The sequence below is a fragment of the Suillus subaureus genome (assembly GCF_016647635.1).
Source record: "Suillus subaureus strain MN1 chromosome Unknown BJ212scaffold_19, whole genome shotgun sequence".
Taxonomy (NCBI): domain Eukaryota; kingdom Fungi; phylum Basidiomycota; class Agaricomycetes; order Boletales; family Suillaceae; genus Suillus; species Suillus subaureus.
Window position 1 is genome coordinate 721,568 of NW_024538575.1, and position 22,498 is coordinate 744,065.

General features: G+C 47.8%; 7 protein-coding genes across 7 annotated transcripts; 2 read left to right on the forward strand and 5 right to left on the reverse strand.

Moving 5' to 3' along the window:
• Positions 1-8: 8 nt before the first annotated feature.
• On the forward strand, positions 9-1,458 carry BJ212DRAFT_1273582 (NADP-dependent oxidoreductase domain-containing protein; the record flags this gene model as incomplete). Its single annotated transcript, XM_041331100.1, has 10 exons — positions 9-35; positions 89-241; positions 294-337; positions 396-575; positions 630-666; positions 728-825; positions 872-928; positions 978-1,113; positions 1,178-1,308; positions 1,368-1,458. The coding sequence occupies 10 exons, from the start codon at positions 9-11 to the stop codon at positions 1,456-1,458; spliced, it is 954 nt and encodes a 317-aa protein (XP_041192386.1).
• Positions 1,459-3,213: 1,755 nt separating this feature from the next.
• Positions 3,214-4,548, reverse strand: BJ212DRAFT_1508039 (uncharacterized protein; the record flags this gene model as incomplete). Its single annotated transcript, XM_041341630.1, has 6 exons — positions 3,214-3,503; positions 3,612-3,660; positions 3,815-4,014; positions 4,155-4,173; positions 4,199-4,329; positions 4,462-4,548. The coding sequence occupies 6 exons, from the start codon at positions 4,546-4,548 to the stop codon at positions 3,330-3,332; spliced, it is 660 nt and encodes a 219-aa protein (XP_041192387.1). The 3' UTR covers positions 3,214-3,329.
• A 1,923-nt stretch (positions 4,549-6,471) lies between these two features.
• Positions 6,472-7,485, forward strand: BJ212DRAFT_1481771 (uncharacterized protein; the record flags this gene model as incomplete). The annotated part of the gene is made up of 3 exons (XM_041340315.1): positions 6,472-6,679; positions 6,737-7,003; positions 7,055-7,485. The coding sequence occupies 3 exons, from the start codon at positions 6,472-6,474 to the stop codon at positions 7,483-7,485; spliced, it is 906 nt and encodes a 301-aa protein (XP_041192388.1).
• Positions 7,486-8,268: 783 nt separating this feature from the next.
• On the reverse strand, positions 8,269-10,524 carry BJ212DRAFT_267346 (uncharacterized protein). The gene is made up of 16 exons (XM_041342789.1): positions 10,103-10,524; positions 9,954-10,019; positions 9,870-9,899; positions 9,708-9,814; positions 9,618-9,657; positions 9,491-9,563; positions 9,411-9,444; positions 9,342-9,355; positions 9,282-9,286; positions 9,101-9,229; positions 9,030-9,050; positions 8,942-8,982; positions 8,875-8,894; positions 8,768-8,775; positions 8,654-8,715; positions 8,269-8,562 (listed from the first exon to the last, which is right to left on the reverse strand). The coding sequence occupies exons 1-16, from the start codon at positions 10,180-10,182 to the stop codon at positions 8,324-8,326; spliced, it is 969 nt and encodes a 322-aa protein (XP_041192389.1). The 5' UTR covers positions 10,183-10,524; the 3' UTR covers positions 8,269-8,323.
• Positions 10,525-12,057: 1,533 nt separating this feature from the next.
• Positions 12,058-14,482, reverse strand: BJ212DRAFT_267589 (uncharacterized protein). The gene is made up of 16 exons (XM_041342790.1): positions 13,997-14,482; positions 13,853-13,918; positions 13,763-13,792; positions 13,598-13,704; positions 13,508-13,547; positions 13,386-13,458; positions 13,305-13,338; positions 13,235-13,248; positions 13,178-13,182; positions 13,000-13,128; positions 12,928-12,948; positions 12,836-12,876; positions 12,737-12,789; positions 12,660-12,667; positions 12,540-12,601; positions 12,058-12,467 (listed from the first exon to the last, which is right to left on the reverse strand). The coding sequence occupies exons 1-16, from the start codon at positions 14,074-14,076 to the stop codon at positions 12,190-12,192; spliced, it is 1,041 nt and encodes a 346-aa protein (XP_041192390.1). The 5' UTR covers positions 14,077-14,482; the 3' UTR covers positions 12,058-12,189.
• A 1,228-nt stretch (positions 14,483-15,710) lies between these two features.
• On the reverse strand, positions 15,711-17,538 carry BJ212DRAFT_1300399 (uncharacterized protein; the record flags this gene model as incomplete). The annotated part of the gene is made up of 14 exons (XM_041332979.1): positions 15,711-15,976; positions 16,059-16,143; positions 16,240-16,292; positions 16,346-16,386; positions 16,438-16,458; positions 16,512-16,640; positions 16,687-16,691; positions 16,743-16,850; positions 16,892-16,964; positions 17,011-17,050; positions 17,102-17,178; positions 17,260-17,289; positions 17,342-17,407; positions 17,459-17,538. The coding sequence occupies 14 exons, from the start codon at positions 17,536-17,538 to the stop codon at positions 15,711-15,713; spliced, it is 1,074 nt and encodes a 357-aa protein (XP_041192391.1).
• Positions 17,539-19,344: 1,806 nt separating this feature from the next.
• On the reverse strand, positions 19,345-22,391 carry BJ212DRAFT_1569055 (uncharacterized protein; the record flags this gene model as incomplete). Its single annotated transcript, XM_041342018.1, has 11 exons — positions 19,345-19,919; positions 19,974-20,325; positions 20,383-20,561; positions 20,592-20,619; positions 20,641-20,703; positions 20,743-20,766; positions 20,791-20,898; positions 20,932-21,102; positions 21,124-21,215; positions 21,270-22,256; positions 22,310-22,391. 11 exons carry the CDS (start codon positions 22,389-22,391, stop codon positions 19,345-19,347), a joined length of 2,661 nt encoding a protein of 886 aa, XP_041192392.1.
• Between the last annotated feature and the right edge of the window lie 107 nt (positions 22,392-22,498).

Below are 22,498 nucleotides of genomic sequence, written 5' to 3' on the forward strand. Positions count from 1 at the left end.
CACTGATAATGTTGACGAGAATTCCTCTTCTTTATGTCAGTACGAATCTTCAATGTGTCAATCACCTGCTAATTAGTTGCACTTTAAGGGAGCTGGTCAGTTCGGTATGCCTGGTCCACAGTCCATTGGAGCACGGGTCAACACCGTCGAAGACGCACAGAAGATCATAGACGTGTTCGCCAGCCATGGCCACAGACAAATTGACACAGCTCGTATATACGGGGGTGGGACGTCAGAGGAAGTAAGAGCTGGGTCTCCAAGACTTTCATCGTTGCTCATTAGTGCCATCGCAGATCATCAGCCAACTCGATCTGAAAGGATGTACAGTGGATACGAAGTATGTATTTTCGCTGCAACTCATTTGAGAGGCCTCTCATACTTGCCGCCATGTATAGGGTCTGTCCAATTGCGCCCGGGGACTTCGCGCCGGACAGAATTCGGGCATCGCTCGAAATTTCTATGAAGGCGCTGGGGAAAACGAAGATCAAAATATTCTATCTGCATAAACCGGACAGGAGCGTTCCGATTGAAGATACGCTTCGTGTTATCAATGAACTGTATGACGAAGGCCTCTTGTGAGTTTAAAGTGACGAGTGCTTGACTTTCCGGGCTGATTCAACTTTGGACAGCGAGGAGTTTGGTGTTTCGAACTATGACGCTTGGGAGGTCTGTCTAATTTTCGGTTGTCCTTTTCATGTATATCTTATTGTACCTTCTTTGTAAACAGGTGGCCGAGATGGTTGTCATAGCTGATTTCAACGGATGGATCAGACCCACTGTATATCAAGGACTCTATAATGCACTTGAACGAAGAGTTGAAACAGAGTGAGCTGTTAATAGGGTATTCACTCCTGTCTTAACCCAGCGCTAGGTTGTTCCCCTGCCTCCGGCACTTTGGAATACGGTTCTATGCATATAGCCCACTAGCGTAGGTTGTTTCCTCGTTCGTGGTATTAGATGCTTGACAACTTCTACAGGAGTGGTTTACTTGCAGGGAAAATTCTTTCAGAAGCGGACATGCAAACTGGCAGATGGGATCCCAACGTGTCTTCAATCGCAGGCCTTTTGCGCGCGAAATATTCGCTTCTTATCCCTATCCTGCGAGAATTGAAGGTCATGCTCGTGAGTCTTTGAGAAGCGCTGCGTGGGACGCGAAGTTGATGACCTCGAACATCAGGACAAGCAGGGAGTTCCTCTTTCAGAAGCCGCGAATCGTTGGCTTCAACATCACAGCAGATTGCAGCCCGGTGATGGCATTATTATTGGTGCCAGTAACATTGACCAACTTGAAAATAATCTGAAGGAAAAGTGGGTAACTTGTCTTTGATCATGACTGCCATTATCTGACTACACCGCATTGTTACTAGCGAGGGTGGGCCACTTCCTGACGATGTCGTCACGTTACTGGAAGATGCATGGGGCCAAGCCAAAGGCGTCGCATCGCACTACGCATTTTGAGTCACATCCTGTTAGAATTGTACATCTACTATCTACCATACGAAATGGTTAGTTCCGCGGAAGCAATTCGCGTGACCTTGTGTGAACTCCAGCTCCACCTGCACCCGTGGCACCGCTCCCTGTGGACATGCACTTGGCAGTCAACCATCTGCGCGGCACCGCTCATCTCCTTCCTTTGGACACACTTTTTGCTATGCGGGCGGTGGTTTGCCTGCCGCCGCTGTAGGGTTCCGGGAATCAGGGTAATCTGTGTCAATTTGTAGGTGAATTTCACCTAATTGACTGTAATCTACTCTACAGACTCCCATACCTCCCACCCGTCATCCATTGGTGTCGTTGATGACGTCGCATCATCGGCTGTCAACTTGGATGGAGGTCTGTGACTCACGGGGGCGGTCAGCTCAGGCTGGTCTGAGAATCTCGACCAGTCAATGTGATACTCATTAGCAGCGTGCTTCACTATACGTTGCCGAGCTCTTAGCTATGCCCATGTGACATTACATCCACGACCCGTGGCTAGAAATGCACCGCGAAATTCTGGTGGCAGTAGGATCACTTGCCAGACAATAAGGCCTCGAAACCATCTTAGTATCGCTGCGCAAGGTAACCTTTCCGAGAATTCTCGTCTTCACCAGCAGCAGAGTATTGGTCATCGTCGAAGGTCGACCAGATATATGTGTCGAGTTTCTGGGCCTTCTTTCTTTTCTCGGGGTGATGATTATTGACATTGACTGGCTTGTGTTTCGCAGAACTAACTTCCGCGTCGAGGACTGGCAACTATATGCTAGTACGTCAATATTTTATTAGAAACGAGATAAAACCGACTCATGGCTTTTCCGGCTGCAAGAATGAGACCTCGCGCAGCTTCGAAGTATCATACACCCATTTCTCTAAGAGAACATCGTCTGGATATTCTTTGATCCAAGTTTCAAGAACATTCATGGGCCATAACAACTGCCGAAATAACCTCTAGCTCTCGATTGACAGCTGCAGCCTTTCCAATTTATGCAGTCTAATCAGCATCTGGGCTGAAGTCGGAAAATTTATACTTTGAATCCTTTGGAACGGGAATGTTGGGCGGCATACGGCACCTTGAGACACTGTCGCAGTTCAGCCAGTTGGTCTTTGAGATTTGGTTACATGTAAGCGGCTAGTAGTATTGTTGGGAACTGACTTTAATATTTTGATGTCATTGGCGTACGTAATGGTGTTTGATCAAATATAAACTTTTCATCGGGGTTATACGAATCGTTCACTACGCTGGTCGCACACTCATCCTCTGAGCACCGTCTGCTCGTACGTCTACGTTCTGCATATGTGGAGCTGTATCAATAGTCATTGTCGGCGTGCCAGTGACCCGGTTGGATGTCCCCGCAGTGTTTTCAATATTCATTAGCTTTGCATACGTACAAAAGCCTTGCATATCGTAAATTGGAGTTTCTTTCGCAATCATGAATCTGTCTCTTATCCCCAGAAATTCTAGCCAACCAATATGCTCTCGTGCTACGCTGGCATCTCTCGCAAGGACTTGTAGGACACTTAAGGAGCCTGCGCTTAATATCCTTTGGAAAAACATAGACAGGTTCGAGCCGCCCATCGCATGCCTGCCTGAATGTGTCACCAATACAAACATCCAAGGACGGTTGGTGAGTGGAACATTTGTAGATCCACGTGTCATATTGAATATTCAAAATTTTAACATACGCTCAAAAGACCTCTCTGAAATGGAGAGTGCAGGTTTATTCAGTTGGTCGATATACACAACGTATCCGCTCCTTGACGGTCTTCTCCACCCATCTAGACAGCATAGACAATCGGGTCGTGCAAGCATTCATTTCTGCGCCTTCACCTACACCGCTGTTACCGAACCTTCATAGTTTGCGTTGGTTGGATAACCGAGCGTGTTTCTTTCCATTGTTACGCATCCTCTTTGGGTCAACCATCACACCAATGAGGCTGGGCTTTATTACAAGAGCTCCATCGTTTGCCAAATCTGCTTTGATGGCTTCCTTCGGAGCTCGTTGTCCATCCATTTGGAAACTCCACTGTCAATATGGTGGTGATTCTTGAGACAGTTCAGATGCAATATACGAAGCTCTGTGTGGCTTGCGGGAGCTTTTCCAACCTGGCATAGGGGTTCTTGATGCACAAACGCTGCTTCGCTTGGCTTCTTTATCGTCACTGAAGTTCCTGTCCCTCGACCTGAGGACGTACAACATCAACCACGCACACTCCGATTCTACTCCAACATCTTCCTCCCAATTCGAACAAGTAAATATTATTACACCATCACCTTTCGTTCTCACTCACTGTCTCAAAAATATCGGGTTTCTCTCCTGCCGATCAGTGACTTTACGCATCGATAACAGTGATTTGCATCCAATAAATATTCCAGGCCTCATTATCTCCGTCTCGGAGTGCTTCCCTCCTACTCATGAGAAACTTCATTTCGACTTCGACTTCGATATCTACAGCCACGTAGAAGAACACGCTCTTGCTGATCCTAGATTTGCACTTGGCTTTGACGTGGTTGCCCCAATGCTGTCCTTTAGTCACCTAAAGTACTTGGACCTCGATTGAATCTGCACTTCGGTCATCGATGATACCTCACTCAAGACAATGGTGCAATCCTGGTCTCAACTCGAATATTTCTTGTTTGGAAGCGCGGCTTGTTGGTTGATCCCGCCATCTCTTACCTTCATAGGACTCTTCCACCTCATGCATCATTGCCCACTCTTACGTTGTATTAAAATGCCCTTTAGTGCATGTCCAGTCGATGTCAACAGTGCACCACTCTCTAATACCAACCCGAGCGAGAATATCCACGGGCTTTTGTGGGATATCTCCAATCGTAGATCCCTTCGCCGTGGCCTGTCAACTGCACAAATTGATGCCCAAGTTGATCACTGTGGGCTTCTACGACAGGAATTATGCCGCGCCGTCGCCGTTAGCACAATTTGAGGCTGATTGGAGTAGAGTGAACAATTTCCTGCAAGTGCTTACCACAAGCGCAAAAATGAGATAGGAAACGGGAACAGCACCACAGCAGCCCATGTTGGCAGCTTGGACATATGGACTTGAGGGTGCCATGGATATTCGAGCTACATTCGACAATAAAAAACAATAGCTATCACATAGCCTACGCAGCTCTGTAATGCATGTTCTTCTACAACTCGTCGCAACGGCGGAAGGCGAGCGGATTACTAGATCCCAGCACAGTGATGGTGGATTGCCGTAGGAATGGCGACAATAGCGAGGTCCAATGACCCAACTTGGCGGGAGCGCTGAGACTCGCTAGCTCCAAGGTCTCTGAAGTTTGCGACCTTTCAACTGAGTGTCTATATCAGCACTCACACGTATCTACCGAACAGAGGCTAGTAAATTCGCGCACTCGTTTTCGTCGCGGTCATCCGAGCCAGCTCAACGGTCAATAACGTCACAAAAGAGCATCCAAGTCATATCAAGTTGATTTCAAGTTAATGCCACAGGAAGTTGGAAATATTTACCTTCAATCCCACCCACCGAATACTTATTCCCGAGCTAATATTGATAAGCAAGTGAACGTGATGGTCCAAATGGTCATGATGTGACGTCGGTCCATAAAGCTCATCATGCTTAACTTCCATAACCGTGTCGACTCGAATTCCGGTTCTTTGTGTTGGTCTGAATGTCCTATGTGTCGACTACTTGCTAATCAGTCGCACTCTTAGCCTAGGAGCTGCTCAGATCGGTCTATTTAGTCCATGAAGACGCACAAAAGACCAAGGACGCGTTCACCAGCCATGGCCACAGACAAATTGACACTGCTCGTATATATGGAGGCGGGACGTCAGAAGAGGTATAAGAGCGAGGTCTCCAAAATCTTCATCGCTCATTAATTTCATCGCAGATCAGATCATCAAAACTAAACTTGATCTGAAAGTGGATACAGTGTGTTTTCACTGCAAACTCGTTTGAGAGGCCTCTCAGATTTGTCGTCATGTGTAGGGTCTTGTGTGCCAGAGGGCCATGTGACGGATAAAATTCGGGTGGGGCTCGAAATTTCTATGGAGTTGCTGGGGAAACAGATATCAAAACACTTTTTTTCCATCTGTTCTATCTGCACAGGAGCGTTCCGATTGAAGATACACTTCGAACCATCAGTAAACTGCACAACGAAGGTCTCTCGTGATTTTTAAGCGACGAGTGCTTAACTTTCCCGGATGATTTGAACTCTGAACGGCAAGGAATTTGGGTAAGCAGGGGATTCCCATTCCCGAAGCTGCGAATCGTTGGCTTCAACTTGAATATCACGTCGGGTTGCAGCCCGGTGATGGCATTATTATTGGTGCCAGTAGTGTTGACTGACTCGAGAATAATCTGAAGGGTAATCTTTGATGGTGACAAACCTTATTGATCATACTATATTTTGCTAGCGAGAGTGAACCACTTCCTAACGATGTCGTCAAGTTGTTGTTGGATGCATGGGTGCGAACCAAGAGCATTGCACCGCACTACGCGTTTTAAGTCCTATCCTGCAGAACTCTAGTAGACTTTAGTGGATCACCGGTCGCCGTGCATCAATGAAATTCATAACGGCATACCTTTTTGTCCCTGATCGACGCCCATCGACGCCCGTTGAGGTACTGTTTTGGCGTTCAAGATTCTAGATCGTCGCGTTAGACTTATCGAACATGATGGCGACTTGGCAAGACCCTGGAAATCCTGGAAGATCCTTCGGACTTCCACTGTCATGCCAATGCCATCCCAGAAGTCAATGTTCAAGACTCTCTTACAGGAATCGTAGCTTCTGTAGCTTCACAACGAACAGTGGAGGGGGTGCGTGACGGAGTGCAAAAAGTCTGAGCAATTTCGAATTTACTATGAAGTTGGCTAGCAAAGGTGGCCGAAAATGGCAATGATCCTTCCAGTCGGATACCGGCGTGCCACCCCACCTCCCGCTCGTCGTGGTCCACCACGACGACGAGCAGTGTATCTGCGTCTGTATCCATATCCTTTTAGCCATCGTTTGACATGACGTCCACCATCCCTTTCCCTACGTCAAGCACACCCAGTACATCGGGAATTATGTCTGAGCCGCAACCAGTCAACCCAAAACATTCAGAACTGTCTATGGTGACATGTAACCCCCTCACATATCAAGTTTGCGACTTTGTATACGATAATTTCCCGTCCACGAGCTTTCTGGATACAGCTGAGCTCTTCTACGAGACTCGTGCAGGTCAGTAGATTGTTTGATATTTCCTTGCTTTCGCTCACGTTTTGTCTCCAGTGTAAGGATACCGTCATTTTCTTGTTTACTGTAATGCTGATTCTACCGAAAGTTACGAAAATCCCCTGATAACTGCCACGTCCCGCACCCTCATTGCAGATATTCATGCCCTCGTGCGCCAATTTTCTATAGTCGACATTCCAAAGCCATCCCAGATACTAGGCGCACTCCTGCCCCGAGTCCTCATCAAAGATTCCGTCAGCTCAGACCCTTGGTTTCGTGTCCTACGGATCTGGTCAGAAATTGAAGAATTTAGCGAGAGCGAGAGCTTTGGTCCGTCTCCTTGTCTCTACTTCCATAACAGCCTTCTCACGATCCTCACAGACGGCCACAAAAGGAGCATCGTCGAGCACACGCTCAACATCTTACTCTTCCCGGACTTGCACATGGGTTTCAAGATGCCCAAGTCGCTCTCCTTGCGCACGTCCGAGTCTACACCTGCAACTGAAGCTGTACATGAGCTCTCGCTAGTCTCTACCACCCCCTCGCTCCCAGTTCCCGGCACGCCATTCGCGGTTCCATCGCCACTGCACCTACAGCTTCACGTCATCACGCGTCTAAGCTTCAATGAGCAAGGACAGATCACGTATCATCGCGACGTGTGGGACATGCGTGATGTGATAGGGCTCGTACCAGGCATGCGCATCGCACAGTGGATCTTAGGGCGGGCTGGTGCGTGGGGGCTGAGCTGGATTGCCAAGAGACTGAGGTCCCAACCACACGGTACATCGTTGATCACGTCTGCTAAACGATAGTTTAGTTTTTTTGTGCTTCTCTGTTGTCCTTCCTATTATATCTCACGACGAGCATTGCTCTTCGTAATTTTAATTCAACTGTAGCTCATCCTCGCGCTCAAATTGCGTTGTGTCTCCATAGCCTTATACCCAATACCACGACTACATACTTCCCTGCATCAGGTCAATATTTTACTTGTCGAAGTTGGGGTCTCGCACTTTAGACATATCTTACATGTCAGACCAATATTGGACAGCATTCCACTGTGGCTTTGATCCCCGTTGTCAAATTGTTGTCGACGTTCGGTCTTCATAGCTTTGTACCTCATATCGCAACTATCCCATCCCATCAAGTCAAGTCAACTTGAATAGGTTTCTTACCGAGGCTGGAGACACGTCATCTTACATAGATGTCAAACAGCACAGGTCATAGATGCAGATCACCGACATTACTCAAGCTAGGTTACATGTCGCAAGTAGGCGGTGCACTGCGCCCGATGGTTTTCCCTGTTTCAGCCTGTTTTCCTATGATATAATCTGTACTCATTAATTCGTGCATGGCGAAGGAAGTTTATTATCTATGTTCTTCCGTTTCCTATGTATCAGCGCTTCCCCCAAGTCCCTCCGCTGCTCAGGCTCCCGGTTTTATAGCTTATATACAATCAGTACCCATCACGCGATTACGTCACTGTCAAAGACTGTCAGTGGTTGCATGGTTGCATGCCGAGGATGGATGTACTAGTACATAAACACTAACTTGAAAATTATATGGGCACAGCAGGTACGGTATATATATAAATAGCGGTGCATCACCTAGTATCACTTGATAGGTATAGACGCTGTTAGCGACCCTCCAGATTCATCTTGCCACTTTATCCCAAGGATTCGAATGCTCGGATCCATTCGTGTAGTCTACGACCACCGAGCGCTCGACGTGTACGCGTATGTCGAGCTCTACGCCATTGTTGGTGTGCGTATTACGCGGCGATGTCACGAAGTCAGCATCGCTTTTAGAGCGAAAACCGGTGATCACGTTCCTCGCACTTTGTGCGGGACGTGCGAGCACCACACTTTCCATACGTGGGACTTCTTGCATTTCTTTTTGTGCGATGTGTACGGGGCGGGCGCAACGGAAGGAGTGGAAATTGTGAACGTCAGCAGAAGAAAGGAACGCTGGGGCGCTGCGCACCTCGTAAATGAATGAGAATTCGTTGGCTCATGATCCATGTTACAGCATAACCTACTGATGCCCTGATGGTGTATTTTGAGCAGTCTGCTTCTCGATACATGATAAAGAACTTACCCTGCCGACTAATCATAGAAGCGGACGGACATCGCAATAAGTTTCCACGGCATACGGAAATTAGATATAATTACCTGAGTTTGGATATTAGATTCGCGATACAGTACTATGTTCAATATATTCGACCCTGAGGGAGCATTAGAAGGGTGGTTGGTACAAACAGAACTTACTTGCCTGTCAGCACAACCATATATCCAATGCCATCAAATATCAGGCTGAGTACAATCAGCAACGCCATGTCATTGAGCAGTGAGGGACTTACACCCGTACTACTCGTTCTAGCCTAACAGTAGTTCAGCAACTCTGAAAGTATAGAAGAAAGAAGATATGTACCTGCTGCTGAGAATATCGTATTGCAAAAGATGCGTGGTGGAAATCGCCAATATCATGAGATCGTACATCATCGCAATGACGTAGTAAAGCCAGGCGGACAATGTTTTTCCAGAATTCCCTGGGGTACAGCTACGGTTCAAGAGGATTTAAACAACCCACACTAGTGAAAGGTACCACTTACTTTCCCTAGAAACAGGACGCTTGTTCGCGTTAGATCTTGTCACGAGGAACGCCGACGTACATCAACAACAACGGCTGTTAGCTCAAACGGTCAATGCGAACCGAGATCAAAATATTGACCAGAGCTTACGGATCCGGTCAAACATATTGGTGAACCACTCCAGCTAAACCGGGTGAGTTACGGATGAGGCTTGTGCGTTAGGAACACACCGTAATTGAGGTGAAGAATAACAGCGCTAGAGTAATTCCGACCCGCCTGTTTCTCCTTGAAATATTCCATGTCCTGACGGTGTAAAATTCTGTACAGCTGGCGACACAAAAATTCAACATGTCATACCTGACCCCAAGGATGACTTGCGATACCATCGTTTGTAAAACTACAGCATGATCAATAAAGTCCTGGCAGGTGAACATCGGCAGGACATACCTTTGAAGATAGGCGCTATCATGTAGTAATGTTGACAAGTTTCTTGGGTGAAGTTGGTGGCGAAGTCTCCGTAATTGCTGACTAGCATGACTACGATACTGACATAGCTGTATCATTAATATAAGCAAAATTATTTTCATGATGGAACGGGGAAAGGTATACCGTATGAGGATGAATAAGACGCAGGCAGTACTGATGGAGAACGTGGTTGTCAATAGTGGAACGTAGCTAGCCATGTGTACCTACCTGAGATGAAAAATTGAGGATTGACTTCTGTAAAACCGCCATTCTGCGGGAAGTGTGATCACATAACTGAAGGTAGATATCGTTCAGAATAATCATAACACAGTGACTTACTATGGGTCCGTCACTCGACAAATGAAAGAAAGACTCACTCGTACAATGCAATGGAGATGGACGCAATTCGCAAATACTTATCCGAGGTTTCGCTGTCTACAACCGCACGCGAATCCATTTAAAATATGAGATCCAGTCTCGTGGCGCCTGGGGTGATTTTATACGGTAGCTCCGCGGAAGTTGACAGCAGGGTGATAGCGTATTAAGGAGGTCGATGAGTATCCAATCGGTTAACTGATAGATAAATAAATGACACAGATACTTCGCTTTAGACCGCAGGGAACTTGGGAGGCGAACTTATGAATAGAAAATCCACATATTAGTAGTGCTTTTCTAGGTACCAAGACTGCCAATTAAAGACACTGGAGTAGGCAATATTAGAAAGGGGAAAGCGTGGACAAGGTCCATCAATCGGACTTAGTAAAACCTTCTTGCAAAGTCCTTCGCAATGATGTTGGCAGTGCAAAGTGATACCGTGGTCCGTGACTGCGATGAACACGGGCTTGGGCCAACTTATGTAAGCAGGTGTCCCGAGCCTCTTGGAGCAATCACCAAGAAACACACCTTACATGTGAACTGTTGCGGTTGACCGTGACATTTCACGACTTCTTGTTTTACGACAACCGAAGAATTTCTAACTGCGTCACACCCTCACCATGTCGAGATTGCATGTGTGCCCGGCCACCATCGTGATGGCCACAGCATCAAGGGGAACAAATGCGCATACAATGAAGCAGCCAGATGCCACAAATCCCTTCCCACCACACGTGCAAACGCGCTGCAAAGGAATGAGGAAATGCTGTCAAGGAAATGATGGAAATTTGGCCATCCAAATCGGATGGTCTGCCATGGCAGACTAGGCTGTACTCGCAAACAAATTTCTGCTACCGCTTAAACCTGCGAGCATTCACCCACACTCCTAGCGAAGGATATGGCTGCCTTATGCAGTGCCGCACAAGGAAGATGCGGCCTCTATTGCACTCCTCATTTGTACCTATCAAATCCACGATTGGCCAATGCGGGGAACTATGTCAAAACATGGGAACATATCAGTCCTAAGCGGCTATCTACTATCCGACCACCAGTGCATCCATCTGCGCGAAGCAACTCGGGACATCAAATCAGCAAGACTATACGTATATATAAAGGATGGAGACACTAGAACACTTCTCATTTCTCATGAAAGTTCATGAGTGAGAAAACACCTAATAGTAGCGCACGCCAAGATCCTTCACCTCCCCCGCCGACTGGAGAGTGGAGCCGTGGTTCTATCACAGTCCTGCGAATTTGGTCCGAAATCGAACAATTCAGCGATAGCAACAGTTCGGTGCGTTTCGTACTCACACAAATAGCTACAAAAAGAGCATCGTCGCCTGCTTTAGTCACAGACCTACGCATAGGCTTGAAAACACCCGAGTCGTTCTCTGGGCCTACTCACTTCGCAGCCTGTTGTAACCACATAGGCGCTATGCCTGCGTACGTTGAGCTGTGGATCATTTTGCGTGCGTGGGGGGTCTCAACTTCCACTGGGAAGAGTACCTGGCCCCGAGTCTCCGCCACTCGACTCGTTCATTATAGTACACCTAGGCTGATCGCGAGTTCCACGATGTGGGACACGCACGATGTTGTAACGCTCATTGCATGACATGCACATTCTACAGTGAATCTTGGGGCGAGCGGCGCGTGGGGGTAGCTGAGACTGAGGAAGAGACTTGGGGATTTGGCCGCGGGTATATTATCTATAGGGCCCGTGCATTGCTCAATGCTGATCACGTCAGTGGTATCTTTTCTTTTCCCCCCTTCCCACCAACTCCCTACGAGTCTCGTAGCGATTACTGTCGTTTGTGATGGTAATCCTCTGTATCCCCTTATAAGCTACATGTAGCTTTAAGTTGAAGGTTACGTGGACAGCACCCTGGTGGTATCATACAGCGATATCACTCAAAAGTGACACGTTGGCTAACTCCTTGAGTGTAACTCAATCGTTGAAACTGCACTGTCTAGTTCTTGATTCCCTATCCTATATCCAACATTTCAGACCTGCGCGAACACGGCACTTGGGACAATACTAGTAGTACTGAACACGGGTATATGGATGACTTGATAGGCGCTGGTGCCTCCAAGTTCATTTCACCGCCGGCTTATCCCACGAATCCGAATGCTCATAACCATAGTCCACCTTCACCGAACGCTCGACGCATACACGTATATCAAGTTCCACGTCGTCGGGATGTCCATTACGAGATGATGTGGGCGGGGACTCTGGATCGATGGGACTTTTAGAGTGGCTTTTAGATTCGAACTGTGAGCGGAGACCGGACACCACGTTCTTCCGCGCACTGCTGTGTGTGGGACGCGCGACGACCACAGTTTCTAGGCGTCGAGGGTCTGGCTCTGACATTTCTTTGCGAGGTGAACGGAATGAAAATTGCAGGTGTCAGCGGAAGAGCAGTCAAGCTCTGGAGCAGTGCGCACCTCGTATATTTATGAGGATCCGTTGGCTCATAATCCATGTTACAGCATAACCCAGTGATGCCCTAGTGAAGCATTCTGAGCGGTCTGAATCTCCTTGATACCAGACGATGCGAAACTTACCCCGCCAACTGGTAATAGGAACGAGGTAACATAATTGTTATGAACTTCTATAGCGATAGGGGAAAAAGCCCACGTACTTGAGTCTCCGAATCGGTCGTATGATAAAGAATGAGGTTCAATAGGTTTGCCGCTAAGGAAATTTTAGGGGGTGATCGTCACAGGCAGAGCATACTTGCCTGATAGCACGATAAAATATCCAATACCATCATAAATCAGGCTAAAGATGATGAGCGGCACGCATCAACTCTACCAGTAGTGTGGGACTTACACTCGTACTAATCGACCTACTCTAACAAGAAGAGTTTAGCGAATCTAAAGACAAAGAAGAGAAAAGGCGCACCTGCTGCTCAGAGGATTATAACGCAGAAGATGCGTGGTGGAAACCGTCAACATCACGAGGTCATACAACATCACAGCGAGGTAGTAGAGCCACGCAGATAATGTCTTACCAGAATCTACCGGGGTGCAGCTATGGTTCATGAGGATCTGGAAAATACACTGGTCAAGGAACCACTTACTTTCCCTAGAAAAGGTACGATGTTTGTGAGATCTCATTGTGAGGAACACTGACGTACATTAACAACGACAGCTGTTGGTTCTGAAGGTCAATGCGAATCAAGGGTCGTAATATAGGCCAGAGCTTACGGATCCGGTGATATAGATCAGTGAACCATTCCACCTTACACATATAAGAAAGAAGATGATGTTCTTGTGGCAAAGGCCTACCGAAATGGAGATGAGGTATAGCAGTAACAGTGCAATTCCTATCCTCCTATCTCTCCTTGCGATATTGAATGTCCTACGGGGTGTTTAAGTCTGTGCACCCATGAAAAATCGATAAGACATACCTAACACCTAGGATAAACTGTGATACCATAGATTGCATAACTACAACGTGGTCAATATAATCCTGGTAGGTGAGCACCGATAGGACAAACCTTTGAAGGCAGGCGTCGTGAGATAGTAATGTTGACACGTTTGTTGGCTAAAGCCGGTGGCGAAGTATCCATAATTGCTGAATATCATGACCAGGGCACTGACATAGCTGCATTAAATGTAAGCGAAAGAGAATAATTACGTGTCAGAATGTGGATAGAACATACCGTATGAGAACAAACAAAACGCAGGCAAGGCTGATAGAGATTTGTCAACAATGATATGTGAATGTCGAATATTCGTGTATCTATAAGTACCTGATACGGAAAATTGACGGTTGACTTCGGTAAAACCGCCATTCTGCAGGGAGTGTGATGATATAACTGAACGTAGATGTTGTTCAGAACACAGTGATCATTTGGAGACTTCAACCCAACAAAAGAAAGAAAGACAATGCTCACTCGTAAAACGCGATAGATATGGATGCTATTCGAAAATATTTTTCCGAGGTTGAGCTATCTAAAGCCAAATTCCGTTCCATTTAATAGATGAAAGGCGCGTTTATTCCGGTGTAGTAGCTGTGTCAGGTGGTTCTGCCGTTCTAGCCTTGATAGATAGAGGCGGGGGAGAAGGTATACAGCTCAGAGCCGTGTCCGAGCAAGTTGATGACGCAGAGCTTCTTCTGCGACTAGGCACGGTACGTATGACCCGGACGGAAATTCGATTTCGACGGAGAAAGGAAGCAAGACCGTTGATGGAGAAATTTAAAGGCATCGCGACTTTGTACCATATCTACTCTTTGAAATTGATTCAACATGATGCTCCGAGTCAGCAGGTAAATAGAAAGCCCTAGCAGGCAATCCAAAGTCGTCCCTAGATCGGAAATATTCGGTAAAATGTTCGTGAAGGCCAATAAGACGTCGCAATATTCATTCAATTGCATGTCCTGGTCATGTTCAAGTTCAATGAGCAAGTTGAGGTACACCCCCTGCATGAATTTGCTGATGTAAGCACTCCTTCGTTTTGGCCTGGGCTCTAATTCATAGTGCAACTTGATTACTCTCCAAAAGTCACTCGTACTACTGTCGCCGCGAAGCATTAGAGTCTCATGGCTTCGCCCTAAAGGTACGGTCTTACTTTCTACGAGGAACACACACTGTCAGATATCCAATCCTGCCCACACGTAGCCTAGAACGTTCAAAACGTTCGAATCTGAGATAGATTTATATCTACTATATATCTGGACACGTAGAAAAATTTCCCAATATTACCGTGCGACCGTACCCTCACCAACATTGGATCCCACGAGTCTAAAGTTGATGAAGGGCGGGGGTCTGGCGCGTCTCGTTGCCTCTTCCTGCTCATAATAGTACTTGACATTCTTACAGCCCTCAATGAACCCATATATATTATCCTGACTGGTCACTGCGCAAACTCGTACACATGATTTCCTCCGATCTGCCAAGGTGTTCCATTCACCCTGTGGCCCAACAGAATAACTCCCGCCATCCCCCGGGCCACACCGTACCCGCGCATGCTGGCACATGCAGCGATGACTGCTCGTTGACGGAACTCAGGGCTGAAGGACATATATTCACTGATGATCAAATACTGTCGCTCAGCATAAGCAGCATCCCTTACGCCAACAAGGTAGGAGTCTGGCGAATTTTCATCTACTTCTGTAACGAAAAAACGACTATTGACACCGACCCGGAAGACCATCATGGCTCAACTCGGTGCCTAGCCGCGTATCTCCTTACAAATGCGTAATGACTCACAAAGCTTTCAGTTTATTTTCCTCCGGAACCAGTGAACGTCAGGCGGAATGCATCATTCCTATAACTTCCACAAACCGTTGTTCTCTTCAGTTTGTTCGGATAGTGTCTCGGTCTTCGTGGGTGTGTTATCCTTCCAGGTGAAATCAAACGTGTTTCTGCAATCCGCCTCTCGCAACTTGTCAAAGGGTCGTTATTTCATTCCTCGCAGCGGCGGCATCGAAGAGTGTTTCCTTCTACTTGTACAAAACGGGTAGCATGCATATGTCCATTTCTTCAAAACAAGTAAATCAGTCTAGTGCTTGCATATTACATGACATGTATATGTTGCCTAGAATGATATATCACTGCAGATAGCGTTACACATATTAACAGCGAAGTTGCACATCCACGCCCAGATTCAATTTTCCATCGGATTATCCCATGAACTAGAAACCCCACATTCATCCGTGTGGTCCAACGTCACCAAGGGCTTGACACATGTACATATGTCAAGTTCCATGTCATCAGTGCGCACACCATCGAACGATCTGAGTCCAAATTCAGGATCAATATGATTTTTGGGGCTGAGCGGAGAACGGATAGCGGACACCACGTCTCGAGCATTTTGTGGGGAACGCGCGGCGACTATGTTGTCCAAACGTCGGTTCTCTGCTTCTGAGAGCTCTGTGTATGTAATGGGGGCGGAGGAGCAACGGAACGAGTGAACATCAGCGTAAGAGCAGTAAAATTCTGGAGTGGTGCGCACCTCGCAGATGGATGAGAATCCGTTGGCTCATGATCCATATTACAGCAAAACCTATTGATGCCCTAGTGGTTCCCTGTGAGCAATCCTGTGATGGACATTGCAAAACCTACCCTGCGGCCTAATAGGATGAGATCAACATAAGCGCACTAAGCTTCCATGAATCATGGTATATAAGCCGTACCTGGGTCTGGATATTGGATGTATGATAAAGGACGATGTTTAATATGTTCGATCCTGATGAAATACTGCTCAGTGGTGTGTGCCAAGCACAAGTAGAGCATACCCACCTGTCAGCACGACGAAATATCCAATGCCGTCATAGATCAGGCTGAGCAAGATGAGCGACTCTGCATCATTTTGAGAGTATCGAGGGACTTACACCCGTACCAGCTGTTCCAGTCTAGCAATAGGTCAGCAACTCTAATCGTTGAGGAAGAGGATAGGTGCACGCACCTGTTGCTGAGAGGATTGTAGCGCAGAAGATATACGGTGGAGATGGTCAATACTGCGAGGTCATACAACATCGAAACGGTGTAGTAGAACCATGCCGACAGTATTTTACCAGAATTTCCTGGAGTGCAACTATGGTTCATGAGATTTTGAACAAATTGGTAGAAGCACCACTTACTTTCCCTAAAAACTACGCTGTTTGCGTGAATCATGTTACGAGGAACATTGACTTACACTAACAACGACAGCTATTGGTTCTGATGTCAACATGAACTCGAGATCAAAATATGGGCCAGAGCTCACGTATCCGGTTGAACATATTGGTGAACCACTCCAGCTAAACTAGATAAGAGAGATGTTACACAGGAGTCGTAACAACCCACCGAAATTGAGACGAAGTATAGCACCACTAGTGTAATTCCTATCCGCCTATCCCTCCTTGCAATATTGAATGTCCTGTATGACGTAAAATTATGTAGAGCCGGCTGCCCACAGGACATACCTGACACCTAGGATGACTTGTGATATCATAGTCTGCATAACTACAACATGTGTGAATAGAGTATTGGTAGGTGAACGTCGATAGGACAGACCTTTGAAGACAGGCGCAACCATATAGTAATGTTTACACGTTTCTTGTGTGAAACCAGTGGAGAAGACTCCGTAATTACTGAGTATCATGACCATGATACTACCGTAGCTTCATAAAAGTCAGCGAAAAAGTCGCACGACGGGACGAGGACAAACGTACCGTATGAGAATGAATAAGATGCAGGCAAGGCTGTCGGATTGCGGTTGTCAGTGGTGGCACGCGAATACCCGTATGTACATACCGGAGACGAAAAAGTGACGATTGGCTTCGGTAAAACCGCCATTCTGCAGGGAGGGTGATGATATAACTAAAGAAAATCGGTCATGACCACGGTACCGTGGCTGGAAAAAAACCTTACTCATATAATGCAATGGAGATTGATGCTATCCGCAGATACTTCTCCGTTGCTTGGTTTTCCACGACTGCAAGCTCTTTCATCTATGAAATGAACCAGAAAATTCAGATCAAGGTTAGTCGGTATGGAGTTGCGGATATAATTGTTGCGCAAGTTGGGCAGCGGTCGCGGATTCGAATTAGGATGGGGGACGACGTAGATAAAAAAAATGTAAATGTAAATGTAAGAACGACTGTATGTGAGTGAGTTGATGGCGAAGATCGATGGACTGGACGCTTCGCGTTGAAGCAGAAGTTAGGGAAGCAAGATTAAGAGGATGATTGGCAAGGCATTAGAATTTGAATCGGTGAATGGATGAAAGACCTGAGTACATAGGCAATGGAAAATTGACCAACTTATTAAGCGATCTTGTTCCTCAATAGCCTGTAACCCCCCGTAGCCGATCCAACGCAGTGGTTAGTTAACCTTTTGGCGTGAGATGCGGGCAATTAGCTAAGTCACAACATTGACGGGTGCCTCAGGGAGTCACAAACGTTAAAACAAGCTTATAAAGGAAGCGCCAAGTGATCGATCATGCACATGACATATGCACTATCTTTAGACATAGCCGCTTATTTTAGTAAATTCCTTTCGATAATCAGCGCCCATCTAGCTTGTCTCCCCTTGACAATATATACTACAGGCTATAGATAACCGGTTGATGGGCTTTTCTACACGGTCTAGCCTTCCAACTGCCGAGCACATGTTACCGACACTCGCGCACGACAGCTTTCATATGCATTCCAAGAACCGCTCAATGTGCGGTGGCATGTCAGATGCACATCGTTGTTTGTTCACCGAGGTCATGTGGAGACGATCACAAGCACCACTGTGGGGAATAGTCACCTTGCTTGTTTAAGTTTCTTGCTCCACCATATGCCGAACCCCTGCCAGCAAAGCTTCCGACGGTTGATTCGCTTGCTGCAATTTGCACCGGGCTGTGGTGGTAAGGTGTACGTTTAAGTCCAGTACCGCACCTCTAGAGCACTGAGTTGGACATCTGCGTCCGATCTCACCTGATCTATCATGAATCAGTGATTAGCTACAAGAGGTCTGAACTGAATCGTAGATACGATCACAAATACCTATCTTTTTTAAGGGTGATGTCTTTCTCGTCATCCATCACCCTCGAAGATTTAAGCGTCTTGTCCGAGTCCGCGGTAATATGCTAACCTTGTCGTATACCGCATTGGAAGCATGACTGCACAATAGTACTCAGAGCTCTTGCAAACCGTACTCAGTCTAAAACTTACTCAAACAAACTTATCATGGCCCATCATAGCGATACACCGTGTGTGCATAATCCAACACCTGAATTATTGCAATATCGGTGCCAAACACACCCTAGTGTCGGAAGTGAGAAAGAGGACTAGGAACGATGAAATAGGCACTTTCCAATTGTCTTGCCTAGTATAAAAAACTTGTTTATCCAGATCTCTGGTATTCCTTGCCAACTTCAAGGTCCAGCATAGCACCTTTCCTGGAACGCGCAGGTAACGATACCGCATAGGAACAATTATGCTTTACAGCTGCAAGCAAGGCCTTCGTTGTCGATGCGCGACCCCAAGTTCCGAAGCAAGAGACAACATCAAACACTCAGCCCCCCATCAATATATCTACATCTAGTCTTGTCTTCATATCTTGCAAAGGTTTAGCCCAAAGGTTCATCCACGGACCACGGGTAGGCAAACGACCAATCATGTGCTCACCAGATGCCGACTTGTGAATGTCGCGTCTTACAACTTTCATCGCAGAACGACTCGAAGGAGGCAATACGACTATCTTTCTCGTCGTTCTTCACACGAAAACACCAAAAACAGCGTGAATAAATTGCATATCCAACCTGCCACTTAAGCACCACTCCGGCCTGCAGCTTTGATGACGGCACCATTAGCTAACTGCGGCAATATCTTGTTTGGTGCTGACGAAGACGGCGCTGGCAAGAATCCCGCTCCGACTAACCACGCAAGGTACCTTCCCATCAGCTGATCTGAAACAGTGAACGTGCACTGCTGCCCTTGGGAGTGCAACAACGCCATAGTGTTAGTGGCGTCAAGCTCGGGAGCTTTCGTACTCGTCGGTAAGTCATCGAGAACGAAATGGAGGAGGGGGAAAAGAGCGTTATCTTGGGCCTCCATGACGTGCTGCTCCAGCTTGCGACGCCATATGAGATACTCGCATTGCTGTGTAGGGAACCCATACTCGGCCAATGACGAGAGGATGTTGTTGAATGTCGGAGGAGGCACCGCAGTGATGTGCAGTACGCTTTGCGCAGCATTTGGCAGGGGCTCCACGGCAGCGAGGGCAGTGCAACGAGCAACATGATCCACAGGCACCATGTTCACGGTGTTGTTGATATCTGGGACAAGGCCGAGCTGGACGCATCCCTTGACCATGCGCCAAATAAAGTCGTCGGTGTTGGTCACTATGGGGCGCCGCAATCAATCTGTCAACATCTCACAGAAGAGGAGTTTCATACCTGCAGTGTGAGAGTCGCCAACAATATAACCGGGCCGCACGATATGGCCCCGTAAGCCCCTCCTACCAGCTTCAAAGAGCAGCTTCTCCGACACCCACTTGCTCTGCCCATAGCCGGACTTGAGACCCACTTTTGCACCATCCAGGTCATCATCTTCCGGAATACCTCCCCGCGAGTCTTGAGACTGTGCCAGAGAGTCGGACAACCGCACATAGTGCTCGGTGTCGATCGCCGATGTGGATGAAACGAAAACAAGCAGCTTTTGCTTTTTCGTCGAGGCAAGTTCCACAGCAGTCAAGGTACCGATCACGTTCGGTGCACGAAGCCTCTCGTACGGGTACACCCAATGCACCTGCGCAACACATCGTTAGATATCATCGCATGCATGCGAAAAGGTAGAGTAGCTCACCAGGGCACCATTGTGCAAGATGACGTCCGCCTCAGCAGCGACTCGTGACCAGACTTCATCGCCCATACCGAACAAATCAAGGCCAAGGTCTCCAACCACCACCTCCAGTCTACCCGAGGTGAACCACTGCTCATCCCAAACGCCTCGATCATTGGACCCTTCTCTAAGGCGCGCCACACCTTGTTCGACGCTGGGCGCGCGTACGAGACAAATGACCTTCCGAACCCTATCAAGGCGCTGGAGGAGATCGCGTAACACAAAAGCCCCGAGATAACCAGTAGAACCCGTCAAGAACACAGTTACAGCACCCGACTTGAAGTCCTCAGATATCGGCGAGTACGAGGGTTGCAAGCGTTGAACGAGCGTCTCATAGTCCTGTCCGTACTGAATAGCAGGATTCAATTTCACGGACGCCTTGACAGGCGTCGCAGGGCGCGTCTCAGCGTCCGCGTAAGCGATACCAAAGTCCGGATCACGAAGCGCATCTAGCGCACAAGCGAGGCCCGTGATAGTTGGCTGGTCGAAGATAAGGCCAAGTGGAGCTTCGACAACGAAGATTTTGCGGATCTCGAAAATGAGACGCGTGGCAAGGATGGAGTGACCGCCCAGGTCAAAAAAGCTTTCGTCGAGGGGGATAGGCGTGGGCGCGTTCGGGAGGATACTAGCCCAGATAGTGCGCATGGTTTGTTCGGTGGGGCTCGCTGTGCGCCTGTTAACAGTCTTTTTGGGTTCGGAGTGCACAGCGTGGGCATGTGCCGTATCGGGGAAGGGAAGTGCGGGTTTGTCTATTTTGCCATTAGGGTTGAGGGGCATACGATGCAGCGGAACGAACACTGTAGAAAGAGAGCTAAGTAAAGGAAGTGGAGCAAGGCAACGATCAATCCTACATGATGGTATGCTGTAACTAGGCAGTTTCTTTTTGAGGTGCTCTCTAATATCCTTGATGAGCCGTCTATACTTTGGACTCTTGCCATCAACCTCTTCGTCATCCTCTGTGAGCTCGCTGGCAAATCCATCCAGATTCGAACTTTGCAAAGGCACGAAGTAACTGACAAGGATCTTTTCCTCGTCCTTGTCTCTCCGCACGAGTGTGACGTTTTCTCGCACAAGCGGGTGCTGGCTCATCAACGTATCGATCTCCCCAAGCTCAATCCTGAAACCACGGATCTTGACTTGGTCATCTGCACGCCCTGTACACTCAACGCGTCCATCAGGGAGATATCGACCAAGATCGCCCGAACGGTACATCCGGTCACGGATGCCCTTCCAATGACGTGACTCGGGCCCAGCGAGGCCCTGAGGTGGGTGTAAAATTGTGTCCCTCCAGGGTAAAGTGGAAGGAGAGAACCAATTGCTAACGAACTTCTCGGCGGTAGCTTCGGTATCGAGGTATCCCTCCGCTAAGCCTCCAGATCGCACATAAATCTCTCCGACCTCTCCCACTGCGCAAGGGACATTTCTGTCACTGCGATTGACAACAAGGAGCTGCACGTCAATCATGCCCTCTCCAGCTGGCATGATGTCCTTCTGAGTGGCGAGGAAAGTCGCGTCCACGGATAAGGGTGGAATCGCGAAGTAAGATACAGCGCGTTGCGTCTCTGTTGTGCCGTACATATTGATGATCTGCACATTTGGGGCGAGAGCTTGGAGGCGGAGGCAATCGCGCTTGGTTAGGACGTCACCGACGAAGAATGCGTTCTGTAGGGATGGGATCTGGCGCGTTGCTTGTGCAGAGAGTAGCTGACCCATGGCAGGGGTTAGGTGCGTGACTGTAACCTTGCTGTCGTCCATCCATTCTGCGAGACGGCCGGGTGTACCGATGTCTTCCGCGGTGGGTACATGAAGCTCTGCACCCAAGAAGAGGGGCGTGAAAACTGTAACGTTAACCTCATCAACGGATGTATCTGCTTGAAAATATAGTACGTACTATCACGTTGGATGGGATCGTGGGCGATCCCGCTTAGCATTGTGAACTTGGAAGTTTCAGTGAGTAGGAAGCGGTTGCCCATCCAAGGGAAAAATGCGTGAGACTGTAATGGCGTCCTCGAACACCCTTGGGGATGCCAGTGCTTCCACTGGTGAAGGACAGCGTGCCGATGCTGTCAGGACCTAAAAT

Coding starts and splice junctions, on each gene's coding strand:
- BJ212DRAFT_267589 (XM_041342790.1), bottom strand. CDS start 14,076: ATGGAACGGAATTTGGCTTTAGATAGCTCAACCTCGGAAAAATATTTT. Junction 12,790..12,835: donor ATATTTTATCGTGCTATCAG/GCAAGTATGCTC, acceptor AAATTTCCTTAG/CGGCAAACCTATTGAACCTC. Junction 12,468..12,539: donor GATCCTCATAAATATACGAG/GTGCGCACTGCT, acceptor CACCTCGCAAAG/AAATGTCAGAGCCAGACCCT.
- BJ212DRAFT_267346 (XM_041342789.1), bottom strand. CDS start 10,182: ATGGATTCGCGTGCGGTTGTAGACAGCGAAACCTCGGATAAGTATTTG. Junction 9,815..9,869: donor GTCTTATTCATCCTCATACG/GTATACCTTTCC, acceptor TTAATGATACAG/CTATGTCAGTATCGTAGTCA. Junction 9,658..9,707: donor GATAGCGCCTATCTTCAAAG/GTATGTCCTGCC, acceptor ATCATGCTGTAG/TTTTACAAACGATGGTATCG.